This window comes from Schistocerca gregaria, chromosome 7 (genome assembly GCF_023897955.1).
Source record: "Schistocerca gregaria isolate iqSchGreg1 chromosome 7, iqSchGreg1.2, whole genome shotgun sequence".
NCBI classification, from domain to species: Eukaryota; Metazoa; Arthropoda; class Insecta; order Orthoptera; family Acrididae; genus Schistocerca; species Schistocerca gregaria.
Genome location: NC_064926.1, coordinates 25,316,040 through 25,336,285, shown reverse-complemented (window position 1 = coordinate 25,336,285; position 20,246 = coordinate 25,316,040). Strand labels below are relative to the sequence as shown.

The 20,246-nt window shown below is 40.0% G+C and overlaps 1 protein-coding gene across 1 annotated transcript in view; it reads left to right on the top strand.

The window, feature by feature from the left end:
* Window positions 1-4,542: 4,542 nt before the first annotated feature.
* LOC126281887 (uncharacterized) overlaps window positions 4,543-20,246 on the top strand; it is a 39,216-nt gene continuing 23,512 nt past the window's right edge. The window contains exon 1 of the mRNA XM_049981202.1: window positions 4,543-5,035. Coding sequence (XP_049837159.1) covers window positions 4,876-5,035 — 160 coding nt within the window. The 5' untranslated portion in view covers window positions 4,543-4,875. The remainder of the gene's footprint in view (window positions 5,036-20,246) is intronic.

The following is a 20,246-nucleotide window of genomic DNA, read 5'->3' as shown; positions in this document are numbered from 1 at the left end:
GTTTGATCACAGTGCTGTATTCACCTGCTGAGTCACTCATCACCTATCCAAGTGAATACATCGGCCAGTCGTGTCCCTCATGGCCAGCATAAATACTGCTGCACCTCGACCACACAGTCAGTCATGGACTTCACCCAACAGCATTCATTACTATGTTCACCATACTACTGACTACTCATTGACGACTTTTCTTTGGGATTGGTTTTGCTCTTTGTTGTCGATTTGGATTGTGGCTCATACTTGACCTGTTGACAGTGCTGTGTCGAATGTTATTGCTTGACTCTAGCGTGGGTTTGTGTACTGTCTGGAGGCAGTCTTCCTGCCTTGTGTCGTCATTGTTTCTCTCTAGTTATTTTTTTATGTGTTCTCTGGTATCCAGGTAATTGCTGATATAGCACTTTGAGTATCTCCTACAGTGGGCGCCTAGCTGCAGCATGTGACTAAATAACTGCAACGCCATTATGTTGTCCTGGATGTCATTTGCGACCACCAGCTCCTGTGTGATTACTGACCCTTGTTGTACGCCTGATGTGCCATGTAAGTTTGTAAACGTTCTTTTGAATCACCCTGCAGATAAACATATAATAATTAGATGGTAAAGAAATAAGAAATAAGCTGTTGCAAATTCGTACCGACAATACAAATGTAGTCACAACAGTGTCGAAACGAAAGATGACAATTGACAGGCGACAGTGAACAGATTAGTAAGGGCCGGTTTTCCTGCGCCACCTTGTAGCTGTGTTTTAACCATAAAGGTCCCAAATTAAATATGAACACAGTCGCCACAGGCCACTAATATAGTGCTCCACTACAGGTGGAATATAGAATGTACGGAAACACAACCCAAATCGAAATATGCCCGCCCTTTATTAATGCCAAGTCGGTATAAAGGAAGATACATGTATGATGTCAGAAGCCACTAACCAAATTGGCAGTGAAAGAGCACTTCTGATGGTCTCAGTCGACCACCAGCGATATTTAATTATTTATTCATTCATTCATCCTTCAGCCGGGTTTTAGAGTAATATTGGATATCATATGGACCTGGTTTTTTTCTGAACCCAGACTTTCCTCATTTGTTGTGAGTGGATCTGCTTGCACTCTTCTGTCCAAAGGACACCATGTCTTCTTTTCAGTTGCTCATCTTGGGTTATTCCATTTGTCACTATCTTCTTTCGGAAAAGAAATCTGTCAAAAGCATCTTCAGGTTTGATATGTAGCATCTGGAGGACTTCTTTGGTGTTTTTAAACCATTGGATCATAGTTTTTGGTTTTGAATAAAAAAAAAGAGAAATATATTTTTGATTAATCTATTTCCATCCATTCGTTTGATGTGACCATAAAATCGTGCCCATCTTTTACAGACTGTGTCTGTAATTTTTTGTATTTTACTGTTTACTGTAGACTTCTTGTTGGATCTATTTTGATGGATGTCATTCTTGTACTTGGATCCTAGAGTTCTTCTAATGATTTTGCGCTTTTTTTCTCAAGTTCTTCGGTGAGTCTTTTACCAGCATTTACGGATAAGGTTTCGACTGCATACAGAACTACTGGCTTCAAAACTGTTTTGTACTAATGTATGTTACTGTTCTGGGAAAGGCATTCTTTAGTGTAGATCATGCGGGATGTTTGGTAGGCTGTTTCTAGTTTGTGTACCTGCTCCCTAAGGGCTTCCTTGTTCAGTCCATTTTTCATGATATCTCACCCAGGTACTTAAATTTGTCTATCTGGGTGATCACCCCATATTTCGTATGGAGTTTTCGTGGGGCGTCTTTAATGTTAGGCATGACTTCTGTTTTCTCAGATGATATTTGCAGACCAGTTTGTTCAGCGATTTCTTTTAACTGTTCGATTTGAACTCTGGCAGTGTCTATGTCGTTAGAAAGATTGGCAATGTCATCAGCTAAAGCCAAGGGGTCTACCTCGATCCCCTTCGATTTGGTTCCAATTCGCACTGGGCTATAGTTGATTTCCATTCATCTTTCGCGCCAGGTCTTCATGATATTTTCAAGATGCAATTAAAAAGCATTGTAGGCAGGCCATCATCGTGCCTGACCCCTGTTCTAGGTCAAAGGAATCCGAGAGACACCTGAGGAATTTTGCTTTGTATTTTGTATCTGTTAGGGTAGCTCTAATTAATGCCTGCAGTTTAAGGCCAACTCTGAACTCATTTAGGATGTTCCACAAGACCTCACAGTCTACGGAGTTGTATGTCATCTTGAAGTCCACAAAGACTGACACATAGTGTTTGAACCTTAGAGTACAATATCTGATTATTGTTTTGAGGTTGTAGATCTATTCAGCTGTTGAGCAACTTTTTATGAAGCCCCCTTGGTATTCACCTATTCGATGTGCGACTTGGGCTTCTAAACCCTCCAGAATGGCGAGTGAGAGAATTTTATAGAATCCCGGTATATATATATATATATATATATATATATATATATATATATATATACTCCTGGAAATTGAAATAAGAACACCGTGAATTCATTGTCCCAGGAAAGGGAAACTTTATTGACACATTCCTGGGGTCAGATACATCACATGATCACACTGACAGAACCACAGGCACATAGACACAGGCAACAGAGCGTGCACAATGTCGGCACTAGTACAGTGTATATCCAACTTTCGCAGCAATGCAGGCTGCTATTCTCCCATGGAGACGATCGTAGAGATGCTGGATGTAGTCCTGTGGAACGGCTTGCCATGCCATTTCCACCTGGCGCCTCAGTTGGACCAGCGTTCGTGCTCGACGTGCAGACCGCATGAGACGACGCTTAATCCAGTCCCAAACATGCTCAATGGGGGACAGATCCGGAGATCTTGCTGGCCAGGGTAGTTGACTTACACCTTCTAGAGCACGTTGGGTGGCACATGATACATGCGGACGTGCATTGTCCTGTTGGAACAGCAAGTTCCCTTGCCGGTCTAGGAATGGTAGAACGCTGGGTTCGATGACGGTTTGGATGTACCGTGCACTATTCAGTGTCCCCTCGACGATCACCAGAGGTGTACGGCCAGTGTAGGTGATCGCTCCCCACACCATGATGCCAGGTGTTGGCCCTGTGTGCCTCGGTCGTATGCAGTCCTGATTGTGGCGCTCACCTGCACGGCGCCAAACACGCATACGACCACCATTGGCACCAAGGCATAAGCGACTCTCATCGCTGAAGACGACACGTCTCCATTCGTCCCTCCATTCACACCTGTCGCGACACCACTGGAGGCAGGCTGCACGATGTTGGGGCGTGAGCGGAAGACGGCCTAACGGTGTGCGGGACCGTAGCCCAGCTTCATGGAGACGGTTGCGAATGGTCCTCCCCAGGAGCAACAGTGTCCCTCATTTGCTGGGAAGTGGCGGTGCGGTCCCCTACGGCACTGCGTAGGATCCTACGGTCTTGGCGTGCATCCGTGTGTCGCTGCAGTCCGGTCCCAGGTCGACGGGCACGTGCACCTTCCGCCGACCACTGGCGACAACATCAATGTACTGTGGAGACCTCACGCCCCACGTGTTGAGCAATTCGGCGGTACGTCCACCCGGCCTCCCGCATGCCCACTATACGCCCTCGCTCAAAGTCCGTTAACTGCACATACGGTTCCCGTCCACGCTGTCGCGGCATGCTACCAGTGTTAAAGACTGCGATGGAGCTCCGTATGCCACCGGCGGTGCACAAATGCTGCGCAGCTAGCGCCATTCGACGGCCAACACCGCGGTTCCTGGTGTGTCCGCTGTGCCGTGCGTGTGATCATTGCTTGTACAGCCCTCTCGCAGTGTCCGGAGCAAGTATGGTGGGTCTGACACACCGGTGTCAATGTGTTCTTTTTTCCATTTCCAGGAATATATATATATATATATATATATATATATATATATATATATATATATATATATATATATGTGTGTGTGTGTGTGTGTGTGTGTGTGTATGTATGTGTGTGTGTGTGTGTGTAAAATAATTAATGAAATCATAAGCAAAACAAAAATTTTACTATTTTTTAATATGCTCCATATACCCGACCAATTTCAGTTTTTGGTACACTGGATGAGACATAAGAAAAATTTTAAAGTTTACTCTTCACTGACACATACTCAAGCCACTGCTTTTATACTGCAAATATGCGTTCTTGTGGCGGAACTTGCACATATATATTTCGTCGCCCTTGCCCGCCTTTGATTAGTTTTTTTGCGGTAAAAAGTCCACAACGACCTTTCTGTGTAGAACGTTTCCATGTTTGCTATAGAGTCAGTTGCGCCTTTTTTCTTCATTAAAGATCTATAAGCAGCTGGTTTCTTAACTCGATCGCTGTATTTCTTGCTTTTAATTTCCCACAAATATGTGTGTCTCAGAATAGTTCAATAAATTCAGCAAGAAATTCTCTAGTGCACTGACGCGTATCTTCTACTTTCCAATTCACTGTGAACACACAACTGACTCGAAAACAATTTTGCGGTCATTACCTGTCCACATGCTACGTATTGTCTGCGCATTTGTTTTTGCGCAGGTAAAATGTTTCATTTTGGCCTGCGAAGTAAAAACATGGTGTGATGGAGCAAGGAATGTGTTTATGCCATTATATACTTTCTGAATCTTATTAATATGACGTGTAGTTTAGGTATTACATATCAAATAATACTTAAAAATTAGATGAAGGTTAGTCATATAGTTGCAGTTGCAAATTTGAAATTGTTTGTGTATCTCTGATGCCAGTATTGACGAGGACCTAATTAATCTGACGTGTGTTGTGAAAGGAAGTGTTTGTACACAGAGTGAGTTTGGAAATTCCAGTCCTTTGTGATCAAGGAAATAATGAAAACAGTTTGCTAAACTCTTATCACTAGTGGTTGTGAACCATAGAGGGCATTATCAAATGGATGGAAGTGAGCAGGAGAGCACAAATTCCGAACTGTCGGACAGCTGGATGGTAATAAATGACACTGCAGCAGATAAGATTAAGGATAACGGAACACCTTCCGACGGAAGCGATGGTGAATCCGTGGAAGTCATCGACCAAGAAGAGTGTGATGAAGGTACGACTTTGGGAATATATTGTCATGCTTTGTTTTCAGAGTAGCAGTATGATTCCCAGATTTGTTATCATTCACCCTATAAGTAACTGTCAAATCATCCATGTAATTGCTGTCATTCTGATCTTAAGCCCGAAGAATTGTTTGATGCAGCTCTATACATTAGTCTATTCTGTTCAAAACCATACATTTGTGCATAACTACAGCAATTACATACATTTGTGCCTGAGTTCTGTATTCAAGCCCTGGTGTACCTCTACAAATTCCCCTCCTCCCTACTCTCTCTCATTCCCCTTCCCCCATTACGTAGTTGCCGATTCCTTGATGTCACGTTAGGCCTATATTTTCATCTCCACAATAAAACAACTTCACAAGATTCACACAATCATTCAACTCTCGTGAGTCAACTCCGTCTTGGACCTTTAGAATCTAACAGATACAGTTATAATGTGTTTGGTTTAATAACCACTATAAAACGAGTTCTTACTTCTCGCAAGTCCAACATCCAAAAGTCAAATGTAAGTGTCTTTAGTTCAATACATAATTCATTTGTTCACAGTAATACAGTCATAACACCACCAAGGACTAGAGTGTGCTTGCTCTTGTACTGGACATACAGCTTCTCAGGCATGTGCTGCAAACAGTTGTCCACGCCAATCCACCGTCACTATTGCCATATTCTCCCGATACATGTCCATCTTGCACACACAAAATCTGCATTGAGGTAGACTCTCCACTCTCTCACCCTTGTACTTAAAATATCAGGTGTTCAAGACGTGGGAAAGCCGAGTGTCTCTAGAATTTGCACCGAAATTCTCGAGGCACTACATACCCTCCCTTTAGCTCGAACATGCAGTATTTTATACGTAGGATAATTCTTTACCTTTTAACAATGTCTCTCTCTATTAATAACCATGCATATTTTACTGTAATTATAATACATGACCCTTTCAGTCCATATTGGAGTTAGCTCTGTTTTCTATTCCTCTTACAATCGAAAATTACAGGTGTACATAACTCACGAATACTCTGCTGCATTGTTCTTACTTCCTGTAGTACTTTTTCTAAGTATGTACTTATTCATTATCTATTGTAATCTGGTGAAACTCTGGGTTGAATAAAAGTGTTCCCTTCTTGGATATTTGTAAACCTGAAACTTAATGAGGCTATTTATGCATAGAATTCAAACTTACCAGTCTCATCCCATTAAACGTGTGACTTCTATCATGAGACTGTCCATTTTCCCTTTAGGAACATCACCTATATCTTACATAGGTTGGTCCTAGGAGTACCCTTTCTCCTTCTGTTTTGGTAGGTACACCCCGTCCTCATTCCTATCCTCCTATGGTACAGGTCAATCCTCTTCTTGGTGCCCCTTTCCACGCAGTATAGGTCAGCCCTTCACAGGTCTGCCTATCCACCCTTTTTCTGACCGAGTGTGCCCTCCATATCCTTCTTGAGTAGGCCTCCTGGTTCATTGCCCTAGCATACATCTTTATGTATACTATACTTAAATATTCTCTGGTAAAATTACAAATCTACTTTACACTCATATTCTGCTTTTTAATACTTCATTTTATACCCTATAGTCCACATTCACTCCTCACTTTTACTGTATAAACAAATATCATGTCCACACATAGTAGATGCTATGTCTACCTCTATTTACCAACTCCCAGTAGATACTATACCTTTTCTCAAAGGACTGGCACGGCACAGGGTGATCCATTGATAGTGACTGGGCCAAATATCTCACGAAATAAGCATCAAACGAAAAAACTACAAATAACGAAACTCGTCTAGCTTGAAGTGGAATCCAGATGGCACTATGGTTGGCCCACTAGATGGCACTGCCGTAGGTGAAACGGATATCAACTGCATTTTTTAAAATAGGAACCCCCATTTTTTTATTACATATTCGTTTAGTACGTAAAGAAATATGAATGTTTTAGTTGGACCACTTTTTTCGCTTTGTGATAGATGGCGCTGTAGTAGTCACAAACGTGTAAGTACGTGGTATCACGTAACATTCTGCCAGTGTTAATGGTATTTGCTTCATGATACATTACCTGTGTTAAAATGGACCATTTACCAATTGCGGAAAAGGTTGATATTATGTTGATGTATGGTTATTGTGATCAAAATGCCCAACGGGCGTGTGCTATGTATGCTGCTCGGTATCCTGGACTACGTCATCCAAGTGTCCGGACTGTTCGCCTGATAGTTATGTTTTTTAAGGAAACAGGGAGTGTTCATCCACATGTGAAATGTCAACCACGACCTGCAACAAATGATGATGCCCAAGTAGGTGTTTTAGCTGCTGTTGTGGCTAATCCGCACATCAGTAGGAGACAAATTGCACGAGATCCGGAATCTCAAAAACGTCGATGTTGTGAATGCTACATCAACATCAATTGCACCCGTACAATATTTCTATGCATCAGGAGTTGCATGGCGACGACTTTGAACGTCGTGTACAGTTCTGCCACTGGGCACAAGAGAAATTGTGGGACAATGACAGATTTTTTTGCACGCGTTCTATTTAGGGATGAAGTGTCATTCACCAACAGCGGTAACATAAACCGGCATTATATGCACTAATGGGCAACGGAAACTCCATGATAGCTGCGACAAGTGGAACATCAGCAACCTTGGCGGGTTACTGTATGGTGCTGCATTATGGGACATTTCGCCCCGATTTTATCGATGGCAATCTAAATTGTGCAGTGTATGTTGATTTCCTATGTAATGTTCTACCGATGTTACTACAAGATGTTTCACTGCATGACAGAATGGCAATATACATCCAACATGAAGGATGTCTGGCAGATAGCTCGCGTGCGGTATTGAATAGCATATTTCATGAAAGGTGGATTGGTTGTCGAAGCACCATACCGTGGCCCGCACATTCACCGGATCTGATGCCCCTGGATTTCTTTCTGTGGGGAAAGTTGAGAGATATTTGCTATCGTGATCCACTGACAACGCCTGACAACATGCGTCAGCGCATTGTAAATGCATGTGCGAACATTACGAAAGACGAACTACTTGCTGTTGAGAGGAATGTTGTTCCACATATTGCCAAATGCATTGAGGTTGATGGACATCATTTTGAGCATTTATTGCATTAATGTGGTATTTACAGGTAATCTTGCTGTAACAGCATGCGTTTTCATAAATGATAAGTTCACAAAGGTACATGTATTACATTGGAACAACCGAAATAAAATTTTCACACATACCTATGTTCTGTATTTTAATTTTAAAAAAACCTACCTGGTACCAACTGTTCGTCTAACATTGTGAGCCATATGTTTGTGACTATTACAGTGCCATCTATCTCAAAGCAAAAAAAGTGGTCCAACTAAAACATTCATATTTCTTTACGCACTACACGAATATGTAATAAAAAATTGGGGTTCCTATTTTAAAAAATGCAGTTGATATCCATTTGACCTTTGGCAGCGCCATCTAGCGGGCCAACGATAGCACCTTCTGGTTTCCCCCTTCAAGCTAGACAAGTTTCGTTTTTTGTAGTTTTTTCATTTGATGCTTATTTCATGAGGTATTTGGCCCCATCACGATCAATCGACCACCCTGTATATTTGAGATCAACAAAATTGATGATGCAGAACCACCACCAATACGAACAATACTCATAATAGTTCTTATACGTCGGTACGTACGTATATGTGATGCGGAACTGTCACCGCATACAGCAATGTATGCATATTTTTGTGTGTGCCGATACTTTCCCCCTACAACACTTGACAGTTCTCACAACATTTCCCTGTTTGCATCTTCGTGTTATGTTGTGTGTATGCTTAAGTGTGTTTGTGTATCCTGATTCTTCGACTGACTTATGTGAAATAAGTTGAGGTTATAATGAACCACAGAAATTGAGAAGGATTTCAGCGATAGAAGAGGGAAAGATAGATAGGTACTCACTAGAGAAGTAAGAAAGGAAAAAGTGGAGACGGTTGCTAAGAAGATAGCCCCAAAGACAAGAAACCCTTCCCACTCCCCCTTCTCCAGGATCCAAACTTCGCCTGTACTTGAGTGAGAAGCTGAAGGAGGTATGATGTTAAATGTATCCTACAGAACGGACATTTTCACTTTCAGCTTTGTAGCCCCCGAAGAAAAATCTTAGCAACACCTATTGAACGGCAAATGGTGAAGAATCATTTACACTTGTCTGCGAGGGTAGTCTGAAAGGAGGGGTGTGTGATTAGTTTTAGTCGTGCTTGTACTTACACTACCCACCCCTTCCAATAGTGATACTAACCCTCCCCTTTACATTACATCTCACAAAAGGTATAAACTATTCTATAAAAATAGAAAATTATACACCACGATAATATAGTTGTTTAGTCATTCACTTTACACTAAATTTCATACACACATAAAGCACTCCATTCAGTTTCTGATGTTTAGAAGTTACTTAATTTGAATAGTACCCTGATATTACCTTTATACTAGTACTGTATTCTATTCGTCTCATTTCATGTTTAAAGATCACTATTCATCTGTGATTCTCTTAAATTGGTCCTAATCTTGTAGTCATATTCGGTTTCAAAAGTATGGGATTGTTTAAGAATTCAAGAATACATTACAGAATTATTTAGAATTGAAGGGAATCCGGTGCAGGGAAACTAAGTTTGAAGAAACACCGATACCAACTGGGGATCAGACGTTTGTCACTCCGTGCATTAACACAGAGCGTTAACGTCCGTGGGGGATATACATCTTTATGTCTTCTACGTTGTATTTTCCTTTTTGTGATACTATTAGAGGATCCACTAAAACTAAGATGATAGAGTTTTGCTAGACCTGGCTCTCCCAAGGGTGTCAATAGTTCTAACGGAATGTTGTCTACTCCGGAGCCTTGTTTTGACTCAGGTCTTTCAGTGCTCTGTCAAACTCTTCACGCAGTATTATATCTCCTATTTCTTCTTCATCTAAATTCTCTTCCATTTTTATAATATTGTCTTCAAGAACATCGCCCTCGTATAGACCCTATATATACTTCTTCCACCTTTCTGCTTTCCATTCTTTGCTTAGAACTGGTTATCCATCTGAGCTCTTGATATTCATGCAAGTGGTTCTCTTTTCTCCAAATGTCTCTTTAATTTTCCTGTAGGCAGTATCTATCTTACCCCTAGTGATATGTGCCTCTACATCCTTTCATTTGTCCCTTTAGCTGTCCCTGCTTAGCCATTTTACTCTTCCTGTCGATCTCACTTTTGAGGCATTTGTATTCCTTTTTGCCTGCTCTATTTAGTGCATTTTTGGATTTTATCCTTTCATCAGTTAAATTCAATCTCTCTTCTGTTACCTATGGATTTCTATTAGCCCTCGTCTTTTTACCTACTTGATCCTCTGCTACCTTCACAATTTCATCTCTCAAAGCTACCCATTCTTCTTCTGATGTATTTCTTTCCCCCATTCTTCTCAATCATTTCCTAATGCTCTCCCTGAAGATCTCTACAACCTCTGGTTCTTTCAGTTTATCCAGGTCCCATCTTCTGAAATTCCCACATTTTTGCAGTTTCTTCAGTCTTAATCTACAGTTCATAAACAGTAGAGTGTGGTCAGAGTCCACATCTGCCCCTGGAAATGTCTTACAATTTAAAACCTGGTTCCTGAATCTCTGTCTTACAATTATATAATCTATCTGAGACCTTCCAGTATCTCCAGGCTTGTCCCATGTATACAAACTTCTTTCATGATTCTTGAACCAAGTGTGAGCTATGATTAAGGTATGCACTCTATGCAAAATTCTGCCAGGTGGCTTCTTCTTTCATTCCTTACTCCCATTCCATATTCACCTACTACGTTTCCTTCCCTTCCTTTTCCTACTATTGAATTCCAGTCACCCATGACTATTAAATTTTCATGTCCCTTCTCTAGCTGAATAATTTCTTTTATCCCATCATATATTTCATCAATCTCTTTGTCATCTGTGGAGCTAGATGGCATATAAACTTGTACTACTGTAGTAGGCGTGGGCTTCGTGTCTGTCTTGGCCATAATAATGTGTTCATTATGCTTTTTGTAGTAGCTTACCCACATTCCTATTCATTATTAAACCTACTCTTGCATTACCCCTATTTGATTTTGTATTTATAGCCCTTTATTCACCTGACCAGAAGTCTTGTTCCTCCTGCCACACTTCACTAATTCCCACAATTTCTAACTTTAGCCTATCCATTTCCCGTTTTAAATTTTCTAACCTACCTGCCTGATTAAGGGATCTGATATTCCAAGCTCCGATTCATAGAATGCCAGTTTTCTTTCTCCTGATAACAATGTCCTCCTGAGTAGTCCCCGCCCGATCTGAATGGGGAACTATTTTACCTCTGGAATATTTTAACCAAGAGGATGCCATCATCATTCAACCATACAGTAAATCTGCATGGCCTCAGGAAAAATTATGGCTGTAGTTTCCACTTGCTTTCAACCATTCGCAGTACCAGCACAGTAATACCGCTTTGGTTAGTGTTACAAGGCCAGATCAGTCAATCAGCCAGACTGTTGCCCCTGCAACTACCGAAAAGGCTGCTACCACTTTGTGGTGGCACCTACGGTACGGCTATCTGTATCGCTGAGGCATGCAAACCTCCCCACCAACGGCAAGGCCCATGGTTCAAGGGGGAGGGGGGGGGGGGGGTCCAAACCGTAACACATTAAAATGATATGATTTCCCATCAAATAGAAACGCTGTAGTACACTTCTTTGAATCAAGATGGAACCAAATTTGCCAATACCCAGTAGTCAGGTCCATTGTGCTGAAACACTACGCTTTTTCAAATTTGGACAGTAATTCCTTGATATTAATTGGTCTGTCTCGTTCTGTCTCTATGTGTTTATTCAAAGTGCGTGCATCTAGCACTAACGGCACACCCCCTGTAGCCTTTTTTTACCACTGCTAAAGGGTTATTCGTAACTATGTGCTATTATTTTGCTGCCATTCATTTTATCTATTTCTTCTTTAACCGCCTCTCTCAAGCTCATTGGTATTGGTTACGGTTTACAGAAAAATGGAGTTTTATCTTTGATCTTAAATTTACATACGTAGTCACTAATACTACCCGGACTATCAGGAAATACCATTTCGTATTCCAATAGAATTTTAGCTAAATCCAACTTCTGGTTGTTGGTTAAAATTGAGGATTCACTTACTTTATTTTGTATGTCAGCTTGGTGTGATGTATGACTTAAGTCTTCAATCTGTGGTGACGGTTGTGCTGTCACTGTTAGTCATAAACGCTGATTCTCAGTTATTTGTTTACTATTGTGGGGCTCAGTGACAAACTTTATACAATATTTATCATCACCTAGTTCAAAATAAAGACAGTTGTCCTCAAAATTCAATTTGACGTTAAACTCTTGATAGCCAATCTAGACCAAATAACACATCCCTATTGATATTTTCCACTACTTAAAGTGTCTGATGAAATGGGACAGTCCCAATGATGCAGTTTACCTGGGTTTCGTGTTTTACAACCTTACTTTTGGTCCCAATAATACCTACTCTGTACACTCCTGTTGCCGGTAATAGCGGTAAGTTATGTTTAGTTCCTAATGTATTAAATAAATCATTAGAAATAAGTGACACTTCACTACCAGAATCAGTAAATATGTTACCTTTGAAATCTTCTACCCTTCCAACTATAATTGGTTGTGGATTAACGGTAGTTAAGCTAGGTTCTACTAGCAACAACCATTCTTGGGTCAGTACATTATGCGTGACTCACATATTTATTATGAGCTAGGCTTCCTAATATATTTCTACGACCTGGGCCCCGGCCCTGGATCCAGATCGCATAACGTTTTCCTCATTGTTTGTAGGTACCGGCTGGTTACCAAATCAGGATATTGCGTTTCCATTTTGTACTCCACTGCTACTAGGTGCAAATTCCTGCGACATGACTGGGCGATGTACGTTCTCATTTTGGTCTTAATTCAAGGCATCCAGTGTGTCTACAAAGGATATCAATTCTTCTACAGTAGATTAGATTAGATTAATACTTGTTCCATAGATCATGAATACGACACTTCGTAATGATGTGGAACGTGTCAGGTTAATGAAAGATGTCTGTACAAGATATTACATTACACAAAATATTGCATGACACTAATGCTTAAGTTAGTTTTTTTTCCCTCCCTTAATTTATATCTAAAAATTCAGCCAATGAGTAGGAGGAGTTGTCATCTAGAAATTCTTTTAATTTATTTTTAAATGTTGGTTGATTATCTGTCAGGCTTTTGATGCTGTTTGGTAGGTGACCGAAGACTTTTGTGGCAGCATAATTTACCCCCTTCTGTGCCAAAGTCAGATTTAACCTTGCATAGTGAAGATCATCCTTTCTCCTGGTGTTATAGCTATGCACACTGCTTTTACTTTTGAACTGGGCTGGATTATTAACAACAAATTTCATAAGTGAATATATATACTGTGAGGATCCCTAGATCCTTAAATAAATGTCTGCAGGATGACCGTGGGTGGGCTCCAACAATTATTCTGATTACACGTTTTTGAGCAATGAATACTTTTCTACTCAACGATGAATTACCCCAGAATATGATACCATACGAAAGCAGTGAATGAAAGTAGGCATAGTAAGCTAATTTACTGAGATTCTTATCACCAGAATTTGCAATAACCCTAATAGCATACGTAGCCGAACTCAGGCGTTTCAGTAGACCATCAATGTGTTGCTTCCAGTTTAACCTCTTATCAGTGGACACACGCAAAATTTTTGAAAATTCTACCTTAGATACAGACTTCTGTTCAAAGTCTATATTTATTACTGGAGTTGTGCCATTTACTGTACGGAACTGTATATACTGTGTTTTATCAAAATTTAAAGAGAGTCCATTTGCTGAGAACCACTTAATTATTTTGTGAAAAACATCATTTACAATTACATCACTTAGTTCTTGGTTTTTGGATGTTATTACTATACTTGTATCATCAGCAAAAAGAACTAACTTTGCATCTTCATCAATATGGAATGGTAAGTCATTAATGTATATCAAGAATAGTAAAGGACCTAAGACCGAACCCTGTGGGACCCCGTGCTTGATAGCCCCCCAGTTTGAGGAATCAGCTGTTGTATTAACATTACATGAACCACTTATTTCAACTTTCTGCATTCTTCCAGTTAAGTATGAATTAAACCATTTGTGCACTGCCCCCCCTCAAACCATAATGATTTAGCTTATCTAAAAGAATTCCATGATTTACACAGTCAAAGGCCTTTGAGAGATCACAAAAAATACCAATGGGTGATGTCCGGTTATTCAGAGCATTTAATATTTGATCAGTGAAAGCATATATAGCCTTTCTGAAAACCAAAGTAACATTTTGTTAGTACTTTATTTTTAAATATATGGGAGGCTACTCTTGAATACATTACTTTCTCAAAAAATTTTGATCGAGCTGTCAGAAGAGAGATTGGGCGATAGTTGTTGACATCCGACATATCCCCCTTTTTATACAATGGTTTTACAATGACATATTTCAGTCTATCGGGGAAAACACCCTGCTCCAAAGAGGTATTACATATGTGGCTGAGAATCCTACTTATCTGTGGGGAACAAGCTTTAAGTATCTTGCTGGAAATGCCATCAATTTCATAAGAGCTTTTACTTTTCAATGAGTTTATTATTTTACTGATTTCAGAGGGAGAGGTTCGTGGAAATACAGTTGTTTCAAACTGCACAGGTATGGCCTCTTCTATTAGAAGCCTTGCCTCTTCTAGTAAAGATCTAGATCCTACTTTCTCCACAACATTTAAAAAATGATTATTGAAAATATTTCCAATTTCAGATTGTTTGTTCGTACACTTGTCATTTCCACCCACTCCATAATATATCCTTCCTAGCATAGATAGGTAACCATCTTATTAAGATTCTAACTAAGCCCTCTTCTTCCATTGGTTTGTCCAAGTACTTTGCTCATGTCAGATACCAGTCAAAATATCTTCTCCTTAAACTTTTTCTATAAGTCGGCCCAAGACGAACAATTCTGTGTTCACAGTGCCCCATTCTGAAGCTTCCCCTAAAAGGTACCCTACTGTGAATTCTATCTTTTTTTAGTCTTCCCAGATTTTTGCCAAGGCTTGGTTAAATCGTTTCAGAAAATGTGTTGGGTGTACGTCCCCGTCTGGCATAAATTTTGGGAACTGCATGGATAGTCCTGAATTCGCTCCCCATTGTAGGTCGGTTATTGCCTCACTGGTTAACACCACATTAGAGGAAGTCACTTTTTTGTTTAGCTTGTCCTGGATAAGTTTGAATTCTTTCCATAAACTGTCTATGCCTTTTTTTGTATCATTAAGTACCAAAGCTAAATCTGAAGAAATGTTGTCAGGGGTTACCCTCTCGGCCTTTTTTCTGTCTATTAACTTTTCTACTTGTTCCTCCAGATTGCTTATATTTAAGGTAGCTGATGTCGCTAGTTTCTCTTTAAAATCCCTTTCCATGGTGTCAACTCGAGTGTTGACTCCTGCAATTTGTGATAGGACAAAAGGAATGATCTTATCTTGTTTCTCAATACTATCCTTCAGGGTGTTCAACCTCTGCTATACAGCATCGAAGGTAACATTGCATACGCTTTGAAATGATCCTAATTTTTCAACAAGTTCCTTTTCTACATAATTACATTTATCTTCAGTGTCAAATTCTAATTTTTTAGTTAAATCTTGAAGTTGCTCATCCTTTCTCTGGTTAAATTCGATAAATAGTTGATTAACGTGAGTATCCAAAGAACTAGTGAGTCCACTCTTTAAATCTAACTTCAGATATTCTACCTTATTATTAAGAGGGTCAAATTCAGTCTTTAATAAAACTATACTTGCTGCCTGACTATTCAAGGTTTCATGTTGATTACTTAAAATTTCGCTCTGAGCATCAAATGTACTATTTAATTGGGTATTCACTGAATCTCACTTAAGTCTTAAATTCACAATCAGTTCATCTCTCAATGAAGCATTTTGAGCATTCAGTTCATCTCTAAACGAAGCATTTTGAGCACTTAATTTTTCACTTAAAGTTACACTTTGTGCTTCTAGTTTTTCACTTCAAATGGCACTTATTAACTTTACTTACTCCGTCCAGTCTGTCACTCCCCTGTTGACTTCCCCAGCCCTGGCTGGCTCTGAAGTTGTTCCACGTTGTTGTTCCTGATCCATAGTTTTACTGATCTTAGATCTAGTGAACATCTAAAGAAAATTCACCACTGAGTACAATAACTATAATAACAGTTATACGTGCAATCGTCCCCTCAACTCTACCAAAAAATTATTGTTTTTTCACTCAGCCAGCATAGAGTTTGAGCTGCATTGGTACGAAGATGTATAATTAGCGCCGGTGGACAGCACTGTGCACCGGCAGCGTTGGACATTGGTTTCAGCGTCGGCATCGGTGGCTGGTTACGGCGACAGCAGCGGCGTGATGTACATGTGTGAAGACTGCTTACTCTCCACACCCGACCTTCTTAGTCAAAAAGTTGAGGTCATCTCTCCAGTTCTCTCCGCTGTTACTTTCTCATGTCTTTTACAGAATTGCACTCTCAACTTTCTTCCATTTGTTCATTGGACTCTGCACAATTACTGGAAACAGTGTTCGTATGTTGTAAGACTTGGTTGCTATGGCGGTACCTAATATCTTCTTTTAGTTTCTGTCTTTAAATTTCAGATTTCTTTGGGTCCTGTCTCGTAGGTTGCCACGTTCTCACATTATTCGGAGGACGGGAGAGACAGTGTGGTACTGGGGTGCAAGACTCGCACGTCTCTTGCAGTTGACTTACATATTGTGTGCAGCCGATCTTCTTCTCAGGTCAGCCGGCTGTGTCAATCTTCACAAACTCTTCTTCTCCAAAGCCTGCCGCTTGTTAAGGGAATTTCAAAATAGACCTTTTTTTCCACTCTTGAAATGATTCTGTACTATCAGGATACTTTAGTTCAACTTTGTTATATTTTCATCTCCACAATAAAACAACTTCACAAGATTCACACAAGCATTCAACTCTCGTGAGTCAACTCCATCTGGGACCTTTAGATACCAACAGATACAATTATAATGTGTTTGGTTTAATAACCACTATAAAATCAGTTCTTGCTTCTTGCAAGTCCAACATCCGAAAGTCAAATGTAAGTGTCTGTAGTTCAAAACATAATTCATTTTTTCACAACAATACAGTCATTACACTGTCAAGGAATAGAGTGTGCTTGCTCTTGTACTGGACATGCAGCTTCTCAGGCATGCGCTACAAACACTTGTGTGTGCAGATCGACCGTCACTATTGCCATATTCTCCTGATACATGTCCATCCTGCACACTTAGAAACTGGCGGCAAGGTAAGACACATCTCCACTCTGCAAGGTAAGACACATCTCCACTCTCTCACCCTCATACTTAAAATATCGGGTGTTCGAGACGGTGTAAAGCCAAGTTTCTCTAGAATTTACACCGAAATTCTTGAGGCACTGCAAAGTGATAGGGAGAGAGTGGCCAGAAATTGTTGGGTGGAGGGTGTGGGGACAGTAGCTTACTATAGGTTGAGACTGGGATGATTTTGGAAGTGGAGAATGTGTTGTAAGGATATATTTCATGTGCTCAGTTCAGAAAAGCTGATGGTGGAGGGAAGCATCTATATGGCCCATGTTGTGAAGCAGTCCTTGAAATCAGGCATCTGATGTTCAGCTGTATGTTGTGCAACAGGGGGTTCCACTTTGCTGCTGTCCACAGTTTGGCAGCAGCCATTCATCCTGGTGGATAGCTGATTGGTATATACCAATATAAAAAGCTGAGGAGTGCTTGCAGCAAAGCTAGTACACAACATGGATGCTTTCACAGGTGGCCTGGTCTCTGAGAGTGTAGGATAAGCCTTTGATAGGACTAGAATAGGAAGTACTGAATGGATGGGTTGGGTGGGTCTGCACCATAGTAGTATGTTGTTCATTTTCAATACATTGACAAACACCTGAAACATATTGTAAATTAACAACTTACTGTCTCAGGTCAGTACCATATGTCTTAACACAAGAAGTTGACATGTAACAGTAATTTTTCAGAAAGAAAATAAACCAACAAGTCCACTGAAGATAGTGCATAACGTTGTGAAACGTGTTTGGGTGAGATGAAAATATAAACCAGTGTCTTGCATAAGGTGAAATTCTTCTTCAGTCTTTTCGTCAAAAGCGTGACCATAAGAAGACCTGCAACATCCAAAAGATGACTAAAAACCATAAAGAACTGTGCAGTTCTTTTTTGTATTTTTCATGATAAATAACTCCATTTTGTTTGTTCTTGACAAATCCTTTATTTGGATAAAATCGTACACATGACCCAGGTTACAGCGTATAAGTTCCATCTTCAGACATTCCAAAAAAACAAGGAAAACTAAGAGGATTCTTCAAAAAATTAAGTAACATTGAAATGACCCATATAGGTGTGAAAATTGGGGTCATACCTTGATTGTGTACCGTACTAGAAAGTGGTGCCAGTTATTTAAAAAAATCCAGAAAATTGATCGGGTTGCATTTGAGATCCTGTGTGGGTGATGTATGAAAAGGTTCTCTGATTCAATCACTACACACTGGTAAATGGGGCCTAACTGAAAAATCTTGAATGTATCAGCAAATAAGGAGATATCGCCAGCCTAATGTAACCTATGAACCAACTGTGAATGACTAAATGTGTGATGTGGATGTAAGAAATGAAGGCATAACAACCATAAGATGCCAATTTATGAACCTCAAAATTAGCTTACCATACAAGTGCCCAGTCCGCTGCATGTTGTGGATGCTCAGCAAGACCAGTCAACAGACTGCTGCATAAACTGCAGTGAGACACCTGTGTACACATACATCAAAACTAAGCTGCCACCAGAACTAATACTGAGGGCGGGAGGGACCACCAAAGAAATCATAGCTAGTAACATGGTTGCACCCCTATGTTTTCTCTCAAATTCCACCAGCTGTGAACAAAAACCACCTTACTTATGCATGGCATTATCTAAGATATGCCCGGTAACAACAAAAATGAGACATGCAGTGCATAATGCAATTGTCAAGAAGTGAAATTAATAAAACTATAGTACAAAATATAAAATTAATAAAATCATTCTTTGAATGTCCACAAGGTGCTTAGTTATTTTAAAAGGTAAGAATTCGAGACAGCAAGCAAACTCAGCGATCAATAATGTTGTTGCATCTCACTGTGCAGTCCTCGTGTAAAAGCCAAAGTTCTGTATGTAGCCATTCTATCTTGTGAACCTTGACTGGTGTCACTTTTGCTGGTATATATGAGCTTATCATTTATTTTTGCACATACTGTAATGTCACCCTGGCCATCAGTTACTATGTACAGCTACTAATATTTGATACTAGTGGCTGCTAAGAGTTTGAATAAAAGTAATGAGACATGATGGCAAAAGGCTTCTGGTCAAGGAAGTCGCTCTCTGCCTCAGATCCTGGTGATGGCTCTCAGATTGTTGATGGAGTGGCAGACAGTGCCTGCCCAACATTCTTCTACAGAAACTGCTCTAGGGCAAGGTTGCAGAAGAGGATAGAAAGTACTGAATTAAAGCCAGAATCAGTGTATCCATAAAAAATGCAGTGGTCTAAAATAATCTCGTGATTAACTCCTATTTGCAGTATAACCCAAAGTTTATCTGATTTCATGCTTTTGTTTGGGTCTGTACAGGGTGGGTTTTCAGAAGTAGGATGAACGAAGATAACAATCTGAAAATGTGAACATATAATGTTAGAAATTATAGATGTCATGGAGAAACTGGTATGATAGTGAAACATTTACTAAGACTTCAGAGAAGAGTTAATTTGTTATTGGAAACAGTAGAAGTGGGGGAGAAAGTGGGAGTGTTGTAGTAGCAAATGGATTACAATTTTGTAACAGAAAGTGTGCTACTGAAAGTAACCATGACTTAAGAGTGGCCAAATGCAATTAAAATATTCATTGTCTGGCCAAATAGGGTCTTTCTTTCTGATCATCTCCAGACACAAAAGTCATGCTCCTCTCCTCATTTAATTGTTTACTGTAGAGGAAGTAACCATCACACCAGCTTCCAGTTCATTGGAAGTTGTAGACTGAAAAAGATTATTATTGTATCTGATTTATTAAGTCACACTCATATTCCAGCAACATGGAGTGGCAATAATTTTCATCTGAAAAACATAATGCAAAA